At 41.8% G+C, this 21,707-nt stretch overlaps 2 protein-coding genes and 1 long non-coding RNA gene across 4 annotated transcripts in view; 2 read left to right on the top strand and 1 right to left on the bottom strand.

Annotated features, from left to right (window-relative positions):
- Positions 1-13,766, top strand: part of LOC138763391 (uncharacterized) — a 43,375-nt gene extending 29,609 nt beyond the window's left edge. The window contains exons 2-3 of the long non-coding RNA XR_011357517.1: positions 3,192-3,363; positions 13,499-13,766. This is a non-coding gene — a long non-coding RNA (uncharacterized lncRNA). The remainder of the gene's footprint in view (positions 1-3,191; positions 3,364-13,498) is intronic.
- The window catches only part of LOC138763389 (BMP/retinoic acid-inducible neural-specific protein 3-like), a 185,329-nt gene extending 170,963 nt beyond the window's left edge, over positions 1-14,366 (bottom strand). The window contains exons 1-2 of one of the 2 annotated variants that reach the window (XM_069937477.1): positions 14,221-14,366; positions 10,052-10,334 (exon numbers count right to left, since the gene is read on the bottom strand). In XM_069937477.1, coding sequence (XP_069793578.1) covers positions 10,052-10,284 — 233 coding nt within the window. In that variant the 5' untranslated portion in view covers positions 10,285-10,334; positions 14,221-14,366. Of the gene's footprint in view, positions 1-10,051; positions 10,335-11,674; positions 12,154-14,220 lie in introns of those variants that run through there. The other variant, XM_069937476.1, reaches the window with a different exon arrangement.
- Positions 14,367-14,606: 240 nt separating this feature from the next.
- astn1 (astrotactin 1) overlaps positions 14,607-21,707 on the top strand; it is a 2,519,376-nt gene continuing 2,512,275 nt past the window's right edge. The window contains exon 1 of the mRNA XM_069937475.1: positions 14,607-15,001. Within this exon, the coding sequence (XP_069793576.1) occupies positions 14,725-15,001 (277 nt within the window). The 5' untranslated portion in view covers positions 14,607-14,724. The remainder of the gene's footprint in view (positions 15,002-21,707) is intronic.

The following is a 21,707-nucleotide window of genomic DNA, read 5'->3' as shown; positions in this document are numbered from 1 at the left end:
TTGCTGCAGCAGAGGTCCCCCAGGTCTTTTGTTCGGGAAGGGATGATCTTACCCATTTGATTTCAGTGCGGAGCAGATGGAAGCTCAGGCACTGGGTGAAACTTTCATTGGCAGGCTGATTGATCCACATGCCTAATCAAGATATCCCTTGATCACTTGGACATTTTTTTGATAAAATGAAAAGGAAAGGTGTTCATTCCCATAAATACTCAGGTTGCTACAGACCACAAGAAATTCCTTATGGTAAATGCCATGCTTCCAAGAAAATCACAGCTCTTCTTCATCCTGAGGGAGCCCACACGCCAGGTGTACTGCCTGAGGAGGAGTAATTGTGAGGGACAAGCACCTCCCTTTACCTCCATGGCTGCTCATACCATATAATCAGAGCTGAGCAGCACTAAAACGAGCCCTTTGGCCCATCTCGTCCATTTTGACCCTTACACTGACCCTATTTGCAAATATTGGGCCTCTCTGCCTTGCTCATTGAAGTGCCATTTGCACACATTGGGCCTGTACCCCTCTCTACCTTGCCCAAATGCTTCTTAACCATAGTATTGCCTCTGTCTCCTCTGGCAATTTGTTCTGTGTAGAAAAATATACCTTCTGATCTCTCATTTAGTCCTCAATGTGCTCTCCCATCAGAGCAGCTGACTGGCAGCCTAGCAACAACGAGGATTGCAGCTGGTGGAGCTGCTGTCCCACAGTTCTAGAAATTTGTGTTTAACCTGGACCTCCATGGCTGTCTCATGTGGAGTTTGACCACACAAGTTTTCTCTGGTTTCCTCCTGCATCCCAAAGATATGGTGGGGGTTAAATGATGCTGTCAATTGGCCAAGAGTGTAGCTGAATGGTAGGATCTGGGAGAGGTGGTGAGAAAGTAGGGAGAAGAAATGACTAGATTAATGTAGGATCAATGGTTGATGGTCAACATGAACTCTGGATCATGGGGTCTATTTCCATGCTGTACATCTCTGTGGCTCTATGACTGTCGTAAATGAAAAATTGGTCTGCCAAGGGTGAGACCTGGTTACCTGCAAGAGTTCCAAGGTAAGCTGGATGGTCACGCAGTGCAGAGTGTGCCACTTTTGTCATAGTGTTGTGCAACCTTGCAAATGTTGCTGGAGGAAAAAGGGTGGAGTTCCAGAACACAAGGGACAGGAGGAGAAACTGGGGAGCAGCTGGATCAAGAAAAAGTATGCAGCTAGAAATGTGACAATCCACAGCATCCACAACCTCACCTCCCAGCAGAACGAGGAGGGGTGCATAGTTTGGCTGGGATATCCGACACTCCTTGGTGAAAAGATTTTTCTGTCAGGTATTTTCAAACTAAAATTCTCCAAGGAAAACCAAGAGATCCAAAAGCTACAACGAACTAGAGGTGGGATGAAATAACACACTCACTGGCAGCCACGATGTTCTGCCTGAGGAGGCAGAAAGGGACGTCGCCCCCGTTCTGATGATCTATGAACACGCAAGGGTCCACTGCAGTCAGAGCTAAGAGGACAGGCAAAGTTATCAAGTACAGAGAGCTAGTCTACGCCCAGTGGAAGGAACATGTTGGAAGACCTCACCAATCATGGGCCAGGCCATGTGACAAGATATCAGAAATGTTGCATCCTATCTGAGGGTCTTGACAACTCCTTTACTGAAGAGCATCAAAGATGCATTCATAGTCTCATGATCTTCCATATGGGAAATGACTGATATAACAAGGTACATAGAACCTATAACCATAACCACTTTGAAGATCCTCTGCACTCTCTTATAAATAGCAGTGGAGTCCACCAAGAGCTTGTGTGAAAGCCCAGATGATGCTGAAAATTCCCAGATTCAACTGCAATGAATAATCCTGCTCCAAGTACTTCCACAGCTTGACACAATACGACAATATTTCCTGCTGAGTTCCATTCATTTACAGAACAAAACTCTGCAAAAATGTACTTCCCTGTGAAGCTCTTTCCTCATAGGTGTCATCAGTGGTGTGCAGGTCACCTTGAGAAATCTGGTGAGATCATTCTATTTCTTTCCATGTGACAGAGGTTCTCACACTGGAAGGGGCAAGTCTGTCCAGCTACTGCAAGGCTCATCTGAGAATGGGTCTGTTGGGACTCCTGTGTACTGGACTTTCTACCTAGAATGTATCATCCCATTGACTAGATTTGGATGCTTCCTTGAGTGAATGTGGAAGCTGTCTTTTTTTTTCCAACCTGAAATCCCTCTTGTCTCTATGGTGACAAGTTTGTGCCAACACCCTCTTCCTATTGTGGAGAGCATTCTTTGAAGACCAGATATCCTTCTGGTATGACTCTTCTCAACTGGATTCTGGCTAAACCTAATATTTCTCTTTTTTTACATGAAGTATCCAATTGGACAAGAAGCTAAACAATGCACCAAAAAGTGGCTGCAATTCAATTTCTAGGCACTTCTATATGCAGTGTAAAAACCTGCATAAACAAAACATGTTGAGAACTTATGATCTCATGAAACTCCTTTCACAGCTTAATAGAAATAATCCTCCTTAGGAAGTGAAAGAACCAGATCTCATGAAATATTCCCATAAAATATTCTATAATATCCTGCTCCGATTGCATTACGTTACCAGAGACCACATGTTAGCCACATGCTTGCAAAGAACTGATAAAGCCCCTGAAAGGCAATTGTCCACAAACAATGCAAAGGTCATTTCAATGCCTTGAAAAAAATCCTCTTTTTATGGAGATCATTAAACCTCTTCCCTATGGACAAAGTTGCCAAACTTTTCTGGATAGATGCAGAACTAACCAACAGAAAAACCTCCCTCACATCTTCTTAAATAACATATCACATTAATCTAAATTAGTGAACTAGTGAGATCTCAAAGCTATTAATTTACAGGACTTCTGATTAGAATTATTGGATGTTAATTTTCTCTTGTAATCTTCACTGCAATAAAAAACAAACTCTATTGGAGCAAGAAACATTCCTCACATTCTACAGTCTTTACAATGATTTATCTACAATATGCAATTTAATCTCTATCTTGCACTTCATGCCCAGATAGGAAAAAATATAATTAAGTCAGCCCATGCAATAGATTATTTGCTGGAAAGATAGAGATCAAACTGTGCTAGTGTAATATTATTCAGGTTTCATTTTTTGGGGGGGAAATAAAGGAATTTAACAAAAGCACCTCAATTTCTTGTCACCCACAGCCCTAAGCCGTTTAAACAAGGAGAAAATGTGCAAAGGAAGAAGTTGAGAGGAAGTGAAGCAAATTGAAGCAAAAGCACCGATAATATATAATCATGAAAAGGATAAGGTGAAAGGTTCTGTGGCAAGAATGGTCGAGTGATGTACAGTGAATCAGTAGCAGTTGTGTTCCAGGTAAAACTGAAGAAAGAACCATGTTGAGAATGTATGAAAAACTGACTAACATTAATATTTATAAGGAGTATATTACAACGAAGTCATTCAAGATCCTCTCTTATCTCACCCATTTCAGAGGTGGGGGGGGGGGACATAGTTGATATTACCTGTGGTTAAAGGGTATGCAGGCATAAAATGCATACATCAAGCATGAGACACTTAGATGAAGGATTTGATGAGTTCTACTCAGTTTGTCTTACAACCCACGAAGCAAACATAGTAGATAAATTAGAATTAAAAAAGACATTTTCTGAAATTCTCAGTTGCTTAGTTTCAAGTGATTATTTAAGTAGCTTAATCTCAATTTTGTGAAAGCAAGATTTCAGAGTCAACTTTCAGTCTCTGAGCAGCCTATTCAAGAAGATTTAATAAGAATGCAAATTAGAAAATAAAACCACAAGCAGTCTTTAGGCAACTTGAAACAAGAAAGAAAAAGAATATAACAGAAAAAAAAACAGTGAATTGGAAAGTTCAGACGATTTCACACCATCAAAAGCTCAAGTAAACACATGACAAATAATAACGTATGCAGATATCAGATATGGACACGGTGGATGGCAGCAAGAAAGCACTAATGACTTTGTCCATAAACAGGTGATCCAACGAAATCTTTTGTGTACCGATTTGACGAATATGCATAGAAAAACCAAGCATAACTAGAGTCTGATAAGTAAACTCCTTACTAATAGAGGTCAAGACCAAATCACTAATTCAAATTGATTGGGAATGTGCAACACATCCAAATTTTATTAAGACATCAATTATGAAGGGATGCAAGGATTGAGATTTCTAATGCATGAGGTGTGTGGCCTTATTGAGAAACTGAGAGGCAAAGAATTTTTAAAAATGTTAATTTTAGGAATTTCTGTTGAGGCAAATAGACTATTCAAAAGCCAAGAGAGTAGAAGAGAATCAAGAAATTATACAGACCAGTTATTCCAACACTGAAAAAGAGAAAAGTTTATGAATTGAAACCATCAATACTCATCTAAAATGTTGGAGTCCATGAGACAATATAGTTACATAACCAATCAGGCATCTTTCACATATCTGCTTCTCAATAACTGCATTAGCAATGGAAGAGATATTTGAATGTTCAACAGATTAGGATCAAATGCTTCAACACAATCTGATGCAATTAATGATAAACCAAATAGTTATTACAGACATAAAGATGGCAAATTTTCCAAGCAGTAAATTCAACTGTACTGGCAAGGGAGCCTCTCGATAACATAATGTTTGATTTAACCTATGAAAGAAATAGAAGAGATATAGAGTGCCAATAACTTTGAACAGTAGATAATGTGGGGAAGATTAATAGATGTCAAGTATCCAGATAAATTGATGTACAATCCACATGATAGCAAATACAGTACTGATATTATTCTTTGGCTTGGCTTCGCGGACGAAGATTTATGGAGGGGGTAAAAAGTCCACGTCAGCTGCAGGCTCGTTTGTGGCTGACAAGTCCGATGCGGGACAGGCAGACACGATTGCAGCGGTTGCAGGGGACAATTGGTTGGTTGGGGTTGGGTGTTGGGTTTTTCCTCCTTTGCCTTTTGTCAGTGAGGTAGGCTCTGCGGTCTTCTTCAAAGGAGGTTGCTGCCCGCCAAACTGTGAGGCGCCAAGATGCACGGTTTGAGGCGATATCAGCCCACTGGCGGTGGTCAATGTGGCAGGCACCAAGAGATTTCTTTAGGCAGTCCTTGTACCTTTTCTTTGGTGCACCTCTGTCACGGTGGCCAGTGGAGAGCTCGCCATATAACACGATCTTGGGAAGGCGATGGTCCTCCATTCTGGAGACGTGACCCATCCAGCGCAGCTGGATCTTCAGCAGCGTGGACTCGATGCTGTCGACCTCTGCCATCTCGAGTACTTCGACGTTAGGGATGTAAGCGCTCCAATGGATGTTGAGGATGGAGCGGAGACAACGCTGGTGGAAGCGTTCTAGGAGCCGTAGGTGGTGCCGGTAGAGGACCCATGATTCGGAGCCGAACAGGAGTGTGGGTATGACAACGGCTCTGTATACGCTTATCTTTGTGAGGTTTTTCAGTTGGTTGTTTTTCCAGACTCTTTTGTGTAGTCTTCCAAAGGCGCTATTTGCCTTGGCGAGTCTGTTGTCTATCTCATTGTCGATCCTTGCATCTGATGAAATGGTGCAGCCGAGATAGGTAAACTGGTTGACCGTTTTGAGTTTTGTGTGCCCGATGGAGATGTGGGGGGGCTGGTAATCATGGTGGGGAGCTGGGTGATGGAGGACCTCAGTTTTCTTCAGGCTGACTTCCAGGCCAAACAATTCAAGTGTCACAAAATATTCATACAGTGGTGAGAATATTTGGTATAATTTTATAACTCAGTATGTCAAGGCTGGAATGATGCTGTGAAGTTAAAATATTTACTATTTTTAACATGAATTTGCATTGACCAAAGTGGAAATTGTATCCCATCCAAAACTCAAGTTCTCCAAATTCAATACTATCTTTGTATCTTAGAAACATACAGGAATGCATGTTAAGTTTTTCCCACATCAGCCATCACTTGTTAACAGGAGGCACTAAATGTTGCAATAAGTTACAAAATCCTATTTCACATGAAACCTATTGAACTGTGAATCTTTCTGTCAATCAACAAGGGTTGTCAACTTGCTAACTTTTTTTCCTCAATCCATCACAATTCCCTTATCCAGCACCCATGCCTCTAAAAAAAAGTTCTTGGGGTCTTGGCCATGTTAGCACATTTAATGTCTCATAAGTCACATCTATAGGTTTCATGAAAGTTCCACCTTCAAGCAGGGCAATGATTTTTAGTTGCGTGTTTAAAAAAGAAATTAAGATTACAGGAAAAAGTCCATTTTCCACTGGCATCCTGTCCCAGAAATTAACTGGGAATTTACTGGGATAGGGTTTAGTGGAAAAGGAACACTGTCCAGTGGAAAAAGGAACCCTTTCCGAACGCCGGCATCAAATGATGTCATTTTATGCTAGGAATTAACCGGCTCTACCCCTATCTGCTGATGCTCATGCTGGCGTGCTGATAAAACCAGTGGAAAAGGAACAACAGAAAGTTACCCATTTCCAGTTGAAGGTCAAACACTCCAATCCCCAGGAATTAATGTGTACAGTGGGAAAGCAACTCGTGTCCCAGTGAAAACAGCACAAAGGGCTTTGTATCCTGGGACACTGCATAGCTAATTAACGGGGAAATAATAAATTGCATCAAGATAGCAAAACGTGTTATATACTGGTGTGGCCATAAATATTGACTGTAATAATGAGTACAGGAACTATTATCTTTGGGTTAATATAATTGGAAAAAGAAACCTTTAATATTTTCCTGAAACTGTAATTTGCTGCTCAAAATTTTTCCAGTGACAACATTTATGAAAGAGCTGGAAGTAACAATATGATTATCCAAATGTTAAATCTTAATTTGGACATAATCTCTGGAATGTATAAGTCCCAACACAATAGCCACATGCACTCAAGCAGTACTTTTACACAGTTCAACTTACTGAAGTCCTTCACAAGAGTTTAACTGAACAAAAATACAAATCCTCCAAATGTTTTGGGCTCAGAAAAGTAAATGAACAGAGTTTACAAACTTCCACCCAAAGCAGATAATTCTGTCTGGTTTCATTCATTTTAAAATATTGTTAGCTAGCATTCCATTTGAATAATGCATTTCAAGGTTAAGGAGACACATATTGACACAATACCGTGGAATAAAATAACTGCTATACCTTTGAGATTTTCAAGATATATCTTTGGTTTTCAACTAGCCAAAATTGAATCACACACAAAAAAGTCAGACTAATAAACTATTGAGCTTTAAGAAGAATCAATGAGATATTACAACATTTTTTTTTTCTGATAAGTTTAGCAAGGGAACATAAAGTAGCATACCCTAGATTAAATTACAAATGCTTATCAAAAAGAATAGACAAATGTCTTCAGGTACTTATAAAATAACCTCTGCAGCCCAGCATTCTTCCTGAATGTAGTGTTCATGAAATAAACTATGTCAAATTTAAATTGATAAGATGATATGATACAATCTGACCGAAGGGTTGAAATAATTTACATGGCATAATAGATACTCTTAAAAGGTGGAAGGAGAATCTGGTTGATGTGTTTAGATGAGTTTACAAGACCTACATATAAATTAACTCATTGCTCATGCATAACTCACCTTTCATTCCAACCTTGACAGGTAGCCCTTCATGGTCAAGTCCCACATTCAGAAATTAGCCTTTATGTCTCCCCACTCAAAACTCATATCCTTTGACCAAGCATTTAATAATTGCTTAAAATAGCTTCATCTTTGGCTAAGATTTTTTTCAGTTGTCCCTCTCAGAAGTACCAGAGAATGTTTTTTTTCTGCATTACCGGCACTATATGAATAGAGGCTGTTGTTGCTGAGTTGTTCAGATATAATTTTGGATCCTAAGCACGTTACAAGTCTTTCAGTCGTGTCCTTGGAGGAAAGACATATTATCAAAGCTTTTTATAAAAAAAGCAAAAGTTTCATTGTGACATTTTAAGTAAAATGGTAGGAAACTACAATCTATAATTAAACAATAAATAAATTAATTCATAAAGATAATTTAAAATAACTGATATAACCTCAAACCTTCGGAAGAGTTCAGATAATTTGTATTTGATAAAAAGGAACGCCTGATACTAATTATGCACAGACTTGAATCTAATTAGGCAGCTGGGATTGAACATGTGAATGGCAATTACAGGGCTTTCTTCACAGGTGTGAGTTGCAGAATTAAGTGCATAATTGTTCTGCCTTATCGACAAATAAGTCAGTACAAGTCAACAGTTCTTGATTCTAATCACCTCACCTCTAGTAATGCAATCTGCCTGCCACAAGAGCTTGTGATTTCTCCCCAATAAATAAAGTGCACGTTTATTTTCAACTGGAAACTTGAAAGCTACATTAAAAAAGAGAAAAGTAGCCATTTTGTGCTCCTCTCCTGCAATAAGAAAATTGCATCCACTGCCAATCTGCAGGATATTTTTCAACTCAGGATTAATTACTAAATCACACCAAGAATTCCAACATTTAAGTTGGGGTTTAAAGAGAGTTCAAACTAAATGCAGCTCACGCTTTGGAACAACTATTCTACCTATGATCTGATTTCCAAAGAGAAGGATCAAGAGGCATCTGTTGGTTACACATTCATTGGCGACAATTATACAAGTCAATTTCTATCTATTGAGCATTGATTAATTATGTCAGTATTTGTTGATAAGATTTGGATTTGATATTTTTCAGTCAGTTTTGTCACAGGATATTTAGCTATAACGCATGATATATTTCAGCTGTGGGAACTGGTATGTTGTGCCTTAAATAGGATTCGGTGAGCATCATTACACCACCATTGTAAGCAATATGGCAGGACACTGAGCAGACCATGAAATGCTGGCAGGTCTCCGCGGGACAGTAAGCATCCATGGGTGGAGGTGATCAGATACCCGACCCGAAACTTGACTGACAGCTTCTACCCATGGATGTGGCCCGACTAGCTGCGACCATGCTGCTTCTGGTTGTCTGCTCAGGAGCCGCTATGCGGTGTTTCCCCAATTCCCGACGAAGCGAGTAAACCCGAAACGTTTCTTTTTGTTTGTGTGTGCTTCCTATAGATGCTGCGTGACATGCTGAGTTTCTCCAGCACCTTCTGTGCCATTTGTGTGTCTCTAGCGCAGGGCACTGGCTGGGGGTCGATATTTAGGCGTGATGGGCAATCTTTTCCAACAGCCGGGATTGGATGCGTTATGGAGAGAATCTGGAACAAAGTCGCCAACTGTAATTTAGACTGAGGCATCTGAAGGCAACGAACACCAAGCTTCAGACGGCAGGTTGGAACCCAGTTGTCGGGTTCAGACAGCTGGCAAATGATTCAGTCAACTTGCAGAACGAGGGCCATCTGCAAACGAGCACTGTTTCCCATCGTTTCCGTCGATTTTACAGGTGGTTTCTATACGCTCCTGTGGTTGATTTGTGCAGCGTGAAGCAACTTGTTCGTTCACTGAGAACTATCGGCGTAAAGACCTTCTGGTGGACAGAATGTTGCCGTTATCGATTCAACAAGATAATTTGCAGTGAAGCTTGCGTGGGCATGGGTTTGTTTTGCCATTCTTATTCCTGCTTCCGTCTGCTACTACCGCTTTGTTCCTGGTGGGTTTTGATTGCGGTGCTCCAATTTGAAAAGGCAGTCGGTCTGAGACACAAGTGAAGATTCTGTACTTTTACTTTGCCCCCATGCAAGTTACAACGCGGAAGTTGGAACCGAGGTGTGAGTATGTGTGAGATTTAGCGGACGAGGGGCTGCAGAACCCTATTCCTTCATCAGGGGGAGATGTGAGCACACGACACTGTAACCTGACAAAACCAACCCGCACGGACACGGAATTTTTTTTTAAGGAACGCAGACCCTTCACCTTAAAGTAACCTGCACCATTAAACGTTTAATTGGAGCACGAACAATTGTTCTTGAAAGAAAAGTATCTTCCGCAAATCAGAATCGATTTTAAACAGCACATGTATAGAAGAGGGTTTTTTAAATAAGAAAACGAACGCCGTTCCATATTTGTTCGTCAACTTCTAAAGAAAGCTGGTGTGCCAAGGTTTCTCTTACCTGTAGATCTTGTATCTGGTAGTAAATCCCTGGCGGTACCTATCCAGGAAATTGGAATAATCCCGGGCCCGGTGGAAGGGCCCCTTGTCCGACAGGAGCCAGTTGAGAGGACTGGTGGCATGTTGGTGTTGGTGATGGGATGAAAGCACCAGGAGAGCCCAGCAATGGAGCGTGAGGGCCAGGCGGTCCCATAGGAACAGCAAGGAGACGAGATCAACAAGCCGCCAGTTCATCCTTCCATCTGGGACTCTTCCTCTTCATTCTTCTCGCACTCCCTCAAAACCTGTGCAAATAAAACAGATATTAAAACCAAGGACATCACCACAGGGAAAAATAAAGGCACCAACGCTCTTTTGGTTGAGTTATTAGCAACCCCTAACCCTTAAACTGCTGGCGTTATGCAAACATTAACAGACAGGTTTAACAGTATGTACTACAGAATTCACAACACCCCCCTCCCACAAGACAAACTTGGGAAAACACTCCATCTAAAACACCCACACATAGGCGCCCCAAGGGTGTGTACGGACAACAGAAAGGGTAACCTCAACAGGAGCAAGCCCACATTCACAGACACGCGCTCGGGAATAAACACATACTATTGGGTAGACACACCCTCAAACACACTAGGTAAAGAAGTTAGGTCTTTAGCATGTAGGAGTATTTTTGCCACTACGCGGATATAGACGCAGCTATTCAAACAAATAACAGATGCAATACGAACATGCACCAAGTGAATAAAGGTTTCGTGAACATCACACATACATAATGTGCATCTAAACAGACGCAATCGGATGCGTAAAACAGGCTTGCCTGTACCTACTCCCTGACGGACCAAATCCCCAACACCAATCTGAACTCACCCGTACCCAAACCAACGAAACTACCCCGTTGACAGCAGCAAGCTTTCACGCAAGCTGACACAAAGCACGAAGGCAGTACATCATCTACAGACTCCCACACAATAACCGATGATATGCACAAGTGCACTCATAAACAGGAGAAAACATTGTTTATATACATCTGATGCTGCAGCGATAAACCAAAGCATACGCAAACGGCAATTAATACATGAAACCGTTTTAAGGCGGAGGTGCTAAACGCGCTTGCTGCATCCATCACGTCACTGGAACCAACATACATTTGGGGCACAATCTCAACAAAGAATTAGAGCTATTGTGTCTCTGGATACAAAGGTCCCATGAAGTGGAGAGCGAATGTGTTTTACTTTGTGCAATACATCGCTTCCCTCTTTCATTCGACAATACATATCAGCGGTAGATGCATGGGGGCGGGCGGGGGGGTCGTGGAGCCGTCAAAAGGTTAATTATTTCTCCCCTCCGGGTGACAGCCGAGAGTTAAGATTCTTCGAGGCGTCGAACCTCTGCTTGTCCATTCCTTTACCACGTTGCTGATTCCTTTAAACCGCAGTTCGCCGGATGCTGTTTCAACCAGGCTAATGGAGAGTTGAAGGGAGGGAAGCGGTCGATTTCAAAGTCGAGTGGAGTCAAGAAAGGAAAAGGGGGTGGTGGGGGCAGAGAGAGATGTCACCCGCTGTGGAAAGTCCAAATCTTGCAAGGTGTGCTATGAGATCGGGAAATTCTCCGCGAACGATGCACTGACCTGGCCGGCGCTGTGCCTCCAACGCAGGCGAACCGATGTGTCCCTCTTTCTGTGCCGAAGGGTGCCCTGAATGGGGCTAGGAAGACCAGTGGCAGCTGCCCGTGCGAGGAAAGAGAACTCATTTTAAAACAGTCCTCCGCCAGTCGCATCCAGGGAAGGAAGCGCCCAGATTGCGATTACTCGATGGTACGGTCAGCGACTGCCGAGCAGAGAGATCCCGGTAACCACAGTTTAACCCCGTGGTTGGAATGTCCTGTTGAACTGTCCACTCTACAGAAGTGGGAGGGTGAACCTCTGTATCTCCGAGTGCAAAGCTCGAACCTAACTATCTTCTACACGAAATCTTTTGGCAAAGAGGGTTCAGGAGAAAGTCCATCCCTCTTACCCCACCCTCCGCAGCAGTCGCATGCTTTTGATTTTTTTTTTGGTTGCTTTCCAGTGTCCAGCGAGTGGACTGGAATGATCAGCTTTTTAAATCCGAGGGTTCCCTTCCCTTGCGCGGAATCCAGACGCGCAATGAGACGATCCGAAAGGTGCAGCGATTAGACCTGAAGAAACAGCGAACTCACCGCTTATAAACTCGGAGGGAATGGGAGGGAGAGAAAGTGGAGGAGGGGAGGGGGTGAGTCGAAATCCAAAACCAGCCTCCTGCCCCCATCACACCGCCCATCAAATCCAATTCCCTAACACCCAATGACATCCTTATGGGCGCAGCCTCAAATACAAGGAGGGAAAAGAAACGCCGACCGTTCAGAAACTTTATGGGTTTTATAATTAAACAATTGAGTTATTCCAAGCAGCAGCGCGGTGGGAATGTGTTTTCAGAATATACAGTTAGTGACAGGATTCACATGTTAAGGATGGTTCGCAACTAAGTGGACCAAAACATCTATGCAGATTCCAGCCCGTTCCCGCTGCTAAACAGGATTGGGCAATATTATATCTGCTCACTCTGGGCCTTTTAAAACGACCTTCAAGGACATTTTCAAGAGACTGTAGTTACAATTCTCGTCACTCTTCGAATCGTAACCGCCGATCATAATCAGACCCACACCCTTCAAAACCTCCTGAGATTGACACCAAGGCTCCGGGGAGCTGTCTGTATCCGCTTTGCCGCTGGCGCGTTGCCTTAAAGCGTAACATGTCCAAACGCTGTGAGGAGTTAAACTGTTCATATCTCAGGGCACACAGATGCGCCACCAACACAAACCACTCAGGCTCGAACCTATCTTCACCCGATATAAACACACCCATCTATCAGGGCCTATCCTCGGCGTCCTTCGAACTCTCAACGAACTCCCCATACCCCTCGCCAAGGTTCCCTTAAATTAAAAGGGATTGACTGCGAATGAAAGCGCACCTTGGCACTCCTCCAATACTTCTGCACCAACGAAGCATCGGTCAATCCGCCTTTAGTGCTGTGTGAACGTCCCCAATTCGCTCTCCAACGCCCCTCCCCCAACTCTGTGTCCAACAAACCCCACCTTGTCCTTTCCTCCAGCGCCCCCTCCTCACCTATTCCACAACTCCCTGTCCAATGCCTTTCGCCTCTCATTCCAATTTTCCCTCTCGCTCATTCGCTGCCCCCATTCCCCAAAACCCATTCTTCGACGATTTCCCTAGCTCCCATTTCCAAGACGCCTCCCCGCCCCATTCACTTTCCAACCCAAAGCAGTGCTCCCCAAATCAACGGCGTGAACACGAACAGGAAAATAACCTGGAAAATACAAATTCGCCAAGTCCTCAATTTCATTGCCCGTGAATCATTTTGGAGAATGGTTGCCATATTCTGATTTGATTTTATTTTTTGGTTTTGTTTTGAAGCAATCTTTCTTCTGAAGAAAAGTTTAAGTGTTCAAGTTCTGGGGGAACGAGGCAGCGCCAACAGTGGGATTCCGGGTCGAGGTTTCACGACAGAGCCAAGCGTCGCCGCTCTTCGGTGACATTAATTCAGTGCTCACATGCGATAGTCTTGCAAATCGGCAACAAGGAAGTGAAATAAGAGACAGACATGAGCAAAGTGGAACCTTTTTTTTTCGCTCACAAACATATACAGAACAGACCTGGCTTAAAAGTCCACCAATTAAACCAAAGATTGGACTTAGATTCTTCATTAAAATTGATTGAAAGTCAACTCTTCAATAAAATGTCTTCACGATTTATTAGCATCAGTTCATCTGAACGGGAATGATTATTATGTGCGTGACATCTCATCAAGAAAATGTTAAATATAATCTATTGGTAAATGTATCTAATTAATTGGAGAAAAGGCGCACTCGGTACCGATACCTTGGTGCCTCGCCCCGACCACCCTCCCCACCCTGTCACTTCTCACGGAGGACGTGGTCGAGTGAGGTATTTTCTGTCACAGGTGTCGATTTCAATCGACAACCGGACAGGTACACAGGGGCAGAGTTTTTTTTTCAGCCCAAAAAAGTGGGGGAGAGGGTTTATTATTTAACGGTCGGTCAGGCACAGCCGATGCCTGGGTGGCGAGGGTAGGGGTGCGGCTGTAAGTGGGTGGAGAAAGAGAGTCCACCACTTACCAGGATCGACGCAGAGGTGATGATCACTCGGAGAAGCAGCGCCTTCTGTCAGTCTTCGCATGGGCTGATTTGAGAGACGCTGCGGCCGCCAGCTCTCGAAACCACTCACTTGCTTTTCCTTGGCCGCTCTCTCTCTCTCTCCTTTTTCACACGTGGATTGCCCCCTCCTCCTCCTTTCTCTCCCCACCCCTTCCCCAGCAACTGCGCAGAAAATAGACACAAAACAGCTCTAGAAAGGGATTAAGGAGCAGGGAAGAGGGAGTGAGTAACCCGGATCAACCCACCGGTCCAGGTGTTTGGGGGAAGGGGGTGGGGGTTATATTGAAGGGAGGGAGGTGATTAAAACCCTGGCTCCCTAACGTGAGCGAAGGAGCTGAGCATTTACATGGAGTTGCCTGTTGGGCGAGCCCGCCTGCTCCGTTATCAGGTTGCAGTGATATCACCTTAAAGAAGCTAGGCCGACAGAGCGTGGTATTGTGTTGGGATAGGACAGTGAACAGAAAAATGGCGTTGCCACTGGTGTTGGTTTTGGGGGCGTTTTGTGCCATCTTGGGTAGAACCGGACTGGCAGCGGTGGAAAGCGAGCACCCCAAGGATGGAGAGTGCAAAGTGAAGACGGTGAGCGTGTCGGCACTGCCGTTTCTCCGCGAGAACGACCTGAGCATCCATACCCCGCTGTCGGCGGAGCCCAAACTCCTGTTCTCGGTCAGGAACGATTTCCCCGGAGAGGTGGTGGTTGTTGACGACCTGGAGAACACCGAACTTCCTTATTTCGTCCTGGGTGAGTGAGTGTCGCATGGATCCCAGCGAATTCGGAGGCTGGGAGGAGGGCATGTGAGAACGGGAAGGCAGTGTCAGTGTGTGTGTGTGTGTGTGTGTGTGTGAGAGAGAGACACTGCAGTGAGGCTGACGCTCCTCCAAACGAGAGCAAGCATGGTTGCCATTGTGTTCTGTCTATTTCTTTCTTTCTCTCTTTATGTCTGTGCGTGTCTTGTCTGTCGGTTTGATGGTTCCTCCGGCTTAGTGTTGGAGCAAATGTGTGCCAGGGGGATGCGCTATCTTTCTTGAGCAATTTGAGTCTGTGGGCGGTGGGATGAGACTGCCTTCTGAGCCGGGTTGGTACACGGCGCTCGCCCAGTTCTGCCTGCTTCAGATTTACAGGCGAGAAGGAAACTTGTCCGTCGGGGCTCCGGAGCTCGATGCAGAAGGCGAGATCGGGAACTGCCGTGTTGCAAAAAATAAATGAGGCACAAAGTGCAAATGAAAGAGAATCACCTCGGTGGAGGGGGCGGGCACATATCAGGATCCTTTGCGGCTGGCAATATCGGAGAAGACTTGGCCTGTCGGGCCTGCACAACACAAAACCCCATATCCACAATGAACGTTCAAAAATAAAGTTTCGACAGATCCACGTGAAACATGCTGAAAATGCGCCCAACGCAGGTTAATTTGCACGTGTACATATTTACTAATCTGGGAGAACTTTAAAACTTTCAGTCATTCATGTGTTAGATGTGGGGGGGGGGAAATAGTTACCTTCCCAGTGTGCCCTCAGAGGATGAAGGTCAGTGGAGCTGGATGGGCAGGTTCTCCAACTGCCCCTTCAAAGCAGCAACTTGTCATAAAGACTGACATTTGCTGCCAGATTTTGACCTAATAGAATGTAGATGTGAATTTCTGTCATACCACAGAGGATTTACTGACAAGTTATATAAACAGACATCATTAAAAGCATGCAGTTACCTTCCTCATTCTTGGGTCGCAATATTTTACTCATCTCTATCTTGGGCAAACAGTTTGGTTCTGGGTTTGCAATCCAACCAGGAAGCTCTTCCCATTTTTCCTGCTGTATTCTCAAAAAGCCACATTTAATGATCTCCAGTCAACCTTAATGCTGATTATAGATGGTGCCTGATTTATCACAGTTGATATCAGCAGATCTTCTGTAGCATTGCTCATTTTAGCAATGAGATAATGTGAAAAGCACTAAATACCCTGGACACCCTTTGCTTTTCTGGAACTCACTATTAAAATCCGTGCATGGTGTGCCATAAGCTTTTAAATTGTATACTCACTGTAAGTTGAGGGCATGTCGAGGAAATTTGCAATAAATAATGTTTTCAAATGAGACTTTCATCAGTAAAGTATTTGTCCATTATTACGTTGTTGTGGATGATACCTTATTGTGTCCAAATAGTGTGCTCCATTCCTGAGATTACCATGGTGACTAAGCTTTGAAGGCAGGTCCATGACTATAAGACATCTTTAGACAATTTGAAACCATAAAGGCAGTGGATAAATTCCTTTCATTCATGAGAATTCAAGGTTTTTACAAATATCCAGCAACATCTTTTCACTTGAATAATTTTTTAAGCAACTTACACCACACAATTTGCTTGAATGAAAACTTTGATGTTGTTGTAACATCACCATTTGCTTGCAATTTGTTTCTTTCCCACCTTTAATCCTTGTAGAATTCACAAAGAATTTGTAAATGAGCCTGAACATGAAACCAATGAATTAACAACTTGTTTACAGAAGGTGCATAATGCACCTTCACACATGTGTATACATACGTGCACTGGATGTCAAATACAAATACTATGACAGACATTTATCACATCACCTAATGGGATGATTATGCTGTAATTAAGGTAATAAATTATCTTCTCGTTTACTGATAAGATTTACAAGGAAAATAAGCTTTACATTCGATTGCATTGCTAATGTAATTTTCAAATCTAAACTTTATAACTTGACAGTCTTTTTCTCTTACTGTACATGGTCCTGGGTCATCAAAACTGTTAATATGAAGAGGGATACACAATATCATAATAACAAACAATGAAAAAAGCATCATAATTTCAAATATAAACTGCAAGTGAATGTAAGGAATAATACTGTGTTCTGTATTCAGATGAGAAGCAGGAGCAACTAAGTCATTTTTAAATGAACCCTTTAAGAGCCATTTCAACCCTTTGTAACTTAAAATGTATTGCTTCATCTATTAAGTTGCATTATTGAGTGAATGATTTGTATGGAGACATTCCTGGGTGATGTAACAGGAAAAATTTCAGATGAAATTGTTGTATCAGAATGATCCAGACAGAATCATCTCCAACATCTGGAGCTTGCAACGAAATAACAAGCAATAATTCTGCACTGAGTATTATAGCCTTTCAAAATAACCAGATACCGATAGATGGTCTGAAAGTCGGATTAATCCAAGAATGTTTTTGAATATAAAACAATACCCCAGAGCAAAGGGTTTAACAAGATCTTAGATGTGCAGATCATTGACATGAACCTCAAACTAATTTTAATTAGATGTGGATAAAATATAGATCCCAAATCTGTCTATAAAAATAATGAGTTCCTAACAACAAGCTATATTTATTTGTTACTCAATATAACCTGACTCTATAAGTAAATTACTCACATCCTAATTCCTAATTGTGTTATTGAATAATTTCAAACTTGCTACAAGTCAATAATTTGGAAGGCAATAGATTATATAAAAAAATTGTTATTGATCTCTAGAAGGTCATGAATGGCACCTGATATTTATAGTTTCCAACATTTTTCATATTCCTGCCATGATGGACTTTGATTTTGAATTACATTCAATTAACAATACTATCCAAGTTACATTTTTCAAAATGATCATGAATATTCTTAAAAAAAGAAACACATTAGAATGCCAAAACAACAACTTTTTTTCTGTTGCTAGCTGAGATTTGGATTCTTGTGTATCATAGAAAATAAATTAAAAATAAGATTCATTAATTCATAGCTGCTCGATTTAATAAGATTGTGGCTGATCTTATATCTCCTTTCTGTGACATATATAGCTGGCTGGCTGGCAAGAGTATATACAATGTATATACAAATGCTTCATAATTCCCCTTGGATTCTAAAGATAAACCCCCTTTGTCTTAACCTTCCCCACCATCAAATGAAGAGTCTTTCTATTTAACCCATTTAGTCCCTTAATAATCTTAAAAATCTCATTGTACAGAGAATAAAACTCCAGCTTGTTTCTTTTCTCCACATCATCACTATCTTGGAGTTTATGTACTATTACGCTGAGTCGGCACTGCATTCTTCCCAGGACTCCTAACATTTATTGTGAATAGCTTAAAGAGAACAATTCAAGTATTATCTCTTCTTATTTTTCTTACAGATGACCATTGATTCAATTCTGGCCACGATTTTTGATTGTAAATTCAATACTGGTTATTATTAGTGACTTACGGAGGGATTATGAATGCACATCTTGTTAAATTGTTGATGAGTTATCAAGTGGACATTGAACATGTATGGTATTATTGATGCTTATTGATATTTGTATGTTCAATGCTCATTACATTCATAAATTGTTGATTTGATTTTCACCACAGATTATTGATAGATATGTTGATAGGTTATATATGAAATAATAGCTATTATCAATAAGCTCTTACTAAGTTGTACACTCAGACTGATTATTAATTCATTATCAGTGAGTTGAGCATCTCAAGTATATGAAGAAATCAGTGCTCTGTAAGAGATCACACATCCCCAGTTGATAATAATTAATTCAGTACATGTTAAAGGGACTTTCTTCTCAGGAATGGTGAAAGTAACTTTTGTTTCTGAATACAAGACATCCAACTGCCTGAATTGCCAATGTCAGTGGTAAGAGCCATCAGCTGCTTGATCTCTCTAAGGATTCTTTCCATTTTAAAGTTGTAAAATCAATGCATATTTGAGTTGCGATTTCTCTGCATAATGCAATATTGTGGTGGAAAAGCGCATTGTGAGGTAGATTATCATTGAGATTATATTAAGTAATTTCTGTACAGGTGCAATATATAGTAATGTAACGAAAATATGTGCGTGTTGAATGACAAAGTTTGCTGGATTGAATGAAACTTCTGCTGAAACATTTATGAATTGTAACTTGCAATTATATTGTCATGGGCTCCTGCTATGCAAAATTACATATAACATCAAAGAAAATTATTTAGAACAGAAATAATGTGTAATCTTTTTGATGTTATTTTTCCTGGCCACTGCGCTGTTGGTACATTTTAGATTATGGAAAAGAAGAGGTACGAGAATTAAATTCCTGTAATTGCAGGTGATTCCCTACATTGAGCTCTCATCGACTCAGCATGGGACAGGACTAATGCACATTTTATTGCCTCTCCATAAGCATTTGCTGGTTATAAGATGTTTGGAGTGGATAATAACATTCTATCAGCAGGTTCAGTCTTATTGATGTGAGGGAGAATATGCTCGAGGTAGAAATTTGCAATGTTACAAGTACTCGAGGTCGATGGGAGAAGAAAACTATCTACCTGCAGAAAGATGAAGCCACAAAACAGAAACAGATGTATTTTTGATCTTAGCAATGTGTTACCTTATGCCTCCCAACACTACTTCAGGAAGCAAAACTATCTTGATCGGAAATCTGTGTTTTGATTATCAGGTTGTGCTGCGTTTGCCAGATTCAAACAAGTATGACTGTGCATGCATTACAAGTTTCCTCAGTGTTAGGTTCATTAACTGGAAACCCACAGGAGATCCCCACCAATGAAGATCCTGCTGACGTTCACTGCTATTGCTTGCACTTGAATAATGGCCATTTGGGTGAGATACTGGATTGCAGTGGGTGTTTGTGAATCCATGAGCCTGGATGGAATCTGTAGTTTCAGAAGAGGATAAAAAAAAACAAATGCAGGCAGGGAAAACAGAAATAGAATGGTTGGACTATTTTGAGAAAAAGCAGGAAAGTTATCCTGAGGACTGGGTCAATGTTTAACCCTTTTACAATTTTCTACCAAATTGTGCTGACTGTACCAAACTGGTTCTGAATGGACCCAAAGGGCTCTTTGCCCTTCAAACTGAAATCAGCATCAGACAGTTCCACATGAACTCTGCAACACTGAAGTCTGGTATTGGGGTTGGGGTTGGGCTATTGATTCTGACAAATGAATTCCAGCAGTAGAGCCCAGCCATCATGAGATTCCCCAACATAAAACTGACTATCGAAACTATAATAGTTTCCGTGATCTGAAACCCAAATTATTGGCTGGGTTAGCATTGGGAATTAATTCAAGTATAAATAACATCTAGGATTCTGTTGCTTTATTGTTTAAAATTACTTTGAACTTATTTGTGTTACAATGTGACTTCTTTCATATAAAATATCAATAACTTTCATCTTCCATAATATAGATTTCAATTTTAATGGCTTTAATATCTCTCTCCAAATAGCTGAAAAAAGATCATTGACACTTTTGCCAGCTGCCAGGCATTAGGTGGTGAGGCATCATGACAGAGAACATATTGCCACACCAAGACATCTTAGGAGGCTTTGGGACAGCAGATGGACACTCCAAATCTGGTCTGGGAAAGCATGGGTCGGGAAAGAGCACAGACTACAGCTCTGGACTGCAAAGTTTAAAGTTCAAATTTATTGTCAGAGTATTTACATGACAACACATACAACCCTGAGATTCTTTTATCCAGCAGACCAGGCAAAATTTCTACTTATTAGTAGTAAAGACTGAACTTGAAAGAAAGATATATACTGTATATACTCATGTAAAAGTTGAGTATTTTTATACCATTTGTTAAGGTTAAATTTATGGGGTCGACTATTACCTTCATAGTTTGAGGTGTGAGGAGTTCCAATGGATGGGCGTCTGGGACAGGATGGAAAGTCTGTAGTTCTGGTGGGCAGAATGTGGGCCAGAGCCTGGCAAGCGTCCGTGGTGGAGGCATCAGGAGTACTGGTGGGCAGGCGGGCGGAACCAGGTGGTAAGTTTGCGTTTGAGGCATTGGGAGTTTGAATGGGCAGCCGGTTGTCCAGGGCCCAGTAAGAGTCTGCAATTGAGGTGTTATGAGCTCCGATGGTTAGGCGGGCAGCTGGGACCAGGTAGAGCGTTTGAGGGATCGGGAGTTCTGATGGGTAAGTGGCTGAAGAGAGGTCAACTTTTACATTCAAATTATGGAAAATATCAGTTTTTTGGGCCAAAAATAGGGGGGTTGACTTTTTCACTGTGTCAAATTTGCATGAGTATATACAGTATACAAAAGAGAGAAATGTAAACAAACTGACCGTGCAAAAACAGAAAATAATAAATATTCAGTAATAAATAATGTGCAAAGTTAGAGTCTTTAAATGAGTCTCTGATTCTCTGTGTTGTTTAGGAGTCTGGTGGTGGTGGGGTGGGGGGAGTAGCAATTGTTCATAAACCTTGAGGTTTATGTGGCACTTCTTTTCTGATGGCAGCAATGAGAACAGAGCATGTGTTGTGTGGTGTGGATCCTTGATGATTGCTGCTGCTCTCCAATGACAGCATTTCATATCGATTTTCTCGATGGTGGGGAGGTGACAGCAGCTTTGCATGTAGGTTTTCTTTATGGTGGAGAGAGTTTTGCTAGTGATGCTCTGGCCTGTGTCCACCATTTTTTGCAAGGCTTTCTACTTAGTGGTA

This window comes from Narcine bancroftii, chromosome 5 (genome assembly GCF_036971445.1).
Source record: "Narcine bancroftii isolate sNarBan1 chromosome 5, sNarBan1.hap1, whole genome shotgun sequence".
NCBI lineage: Eukaryota > Metazoa > Chordata > Chondrichthyes > Torpediniformes > Narcinidae > Narcine > Narcine bancroftii.
The sequence above is the reverse complement of the archived record's forward strand: the minus strand, read 5'-3'. Positions and strand labels throughout refer to the sequence as shown.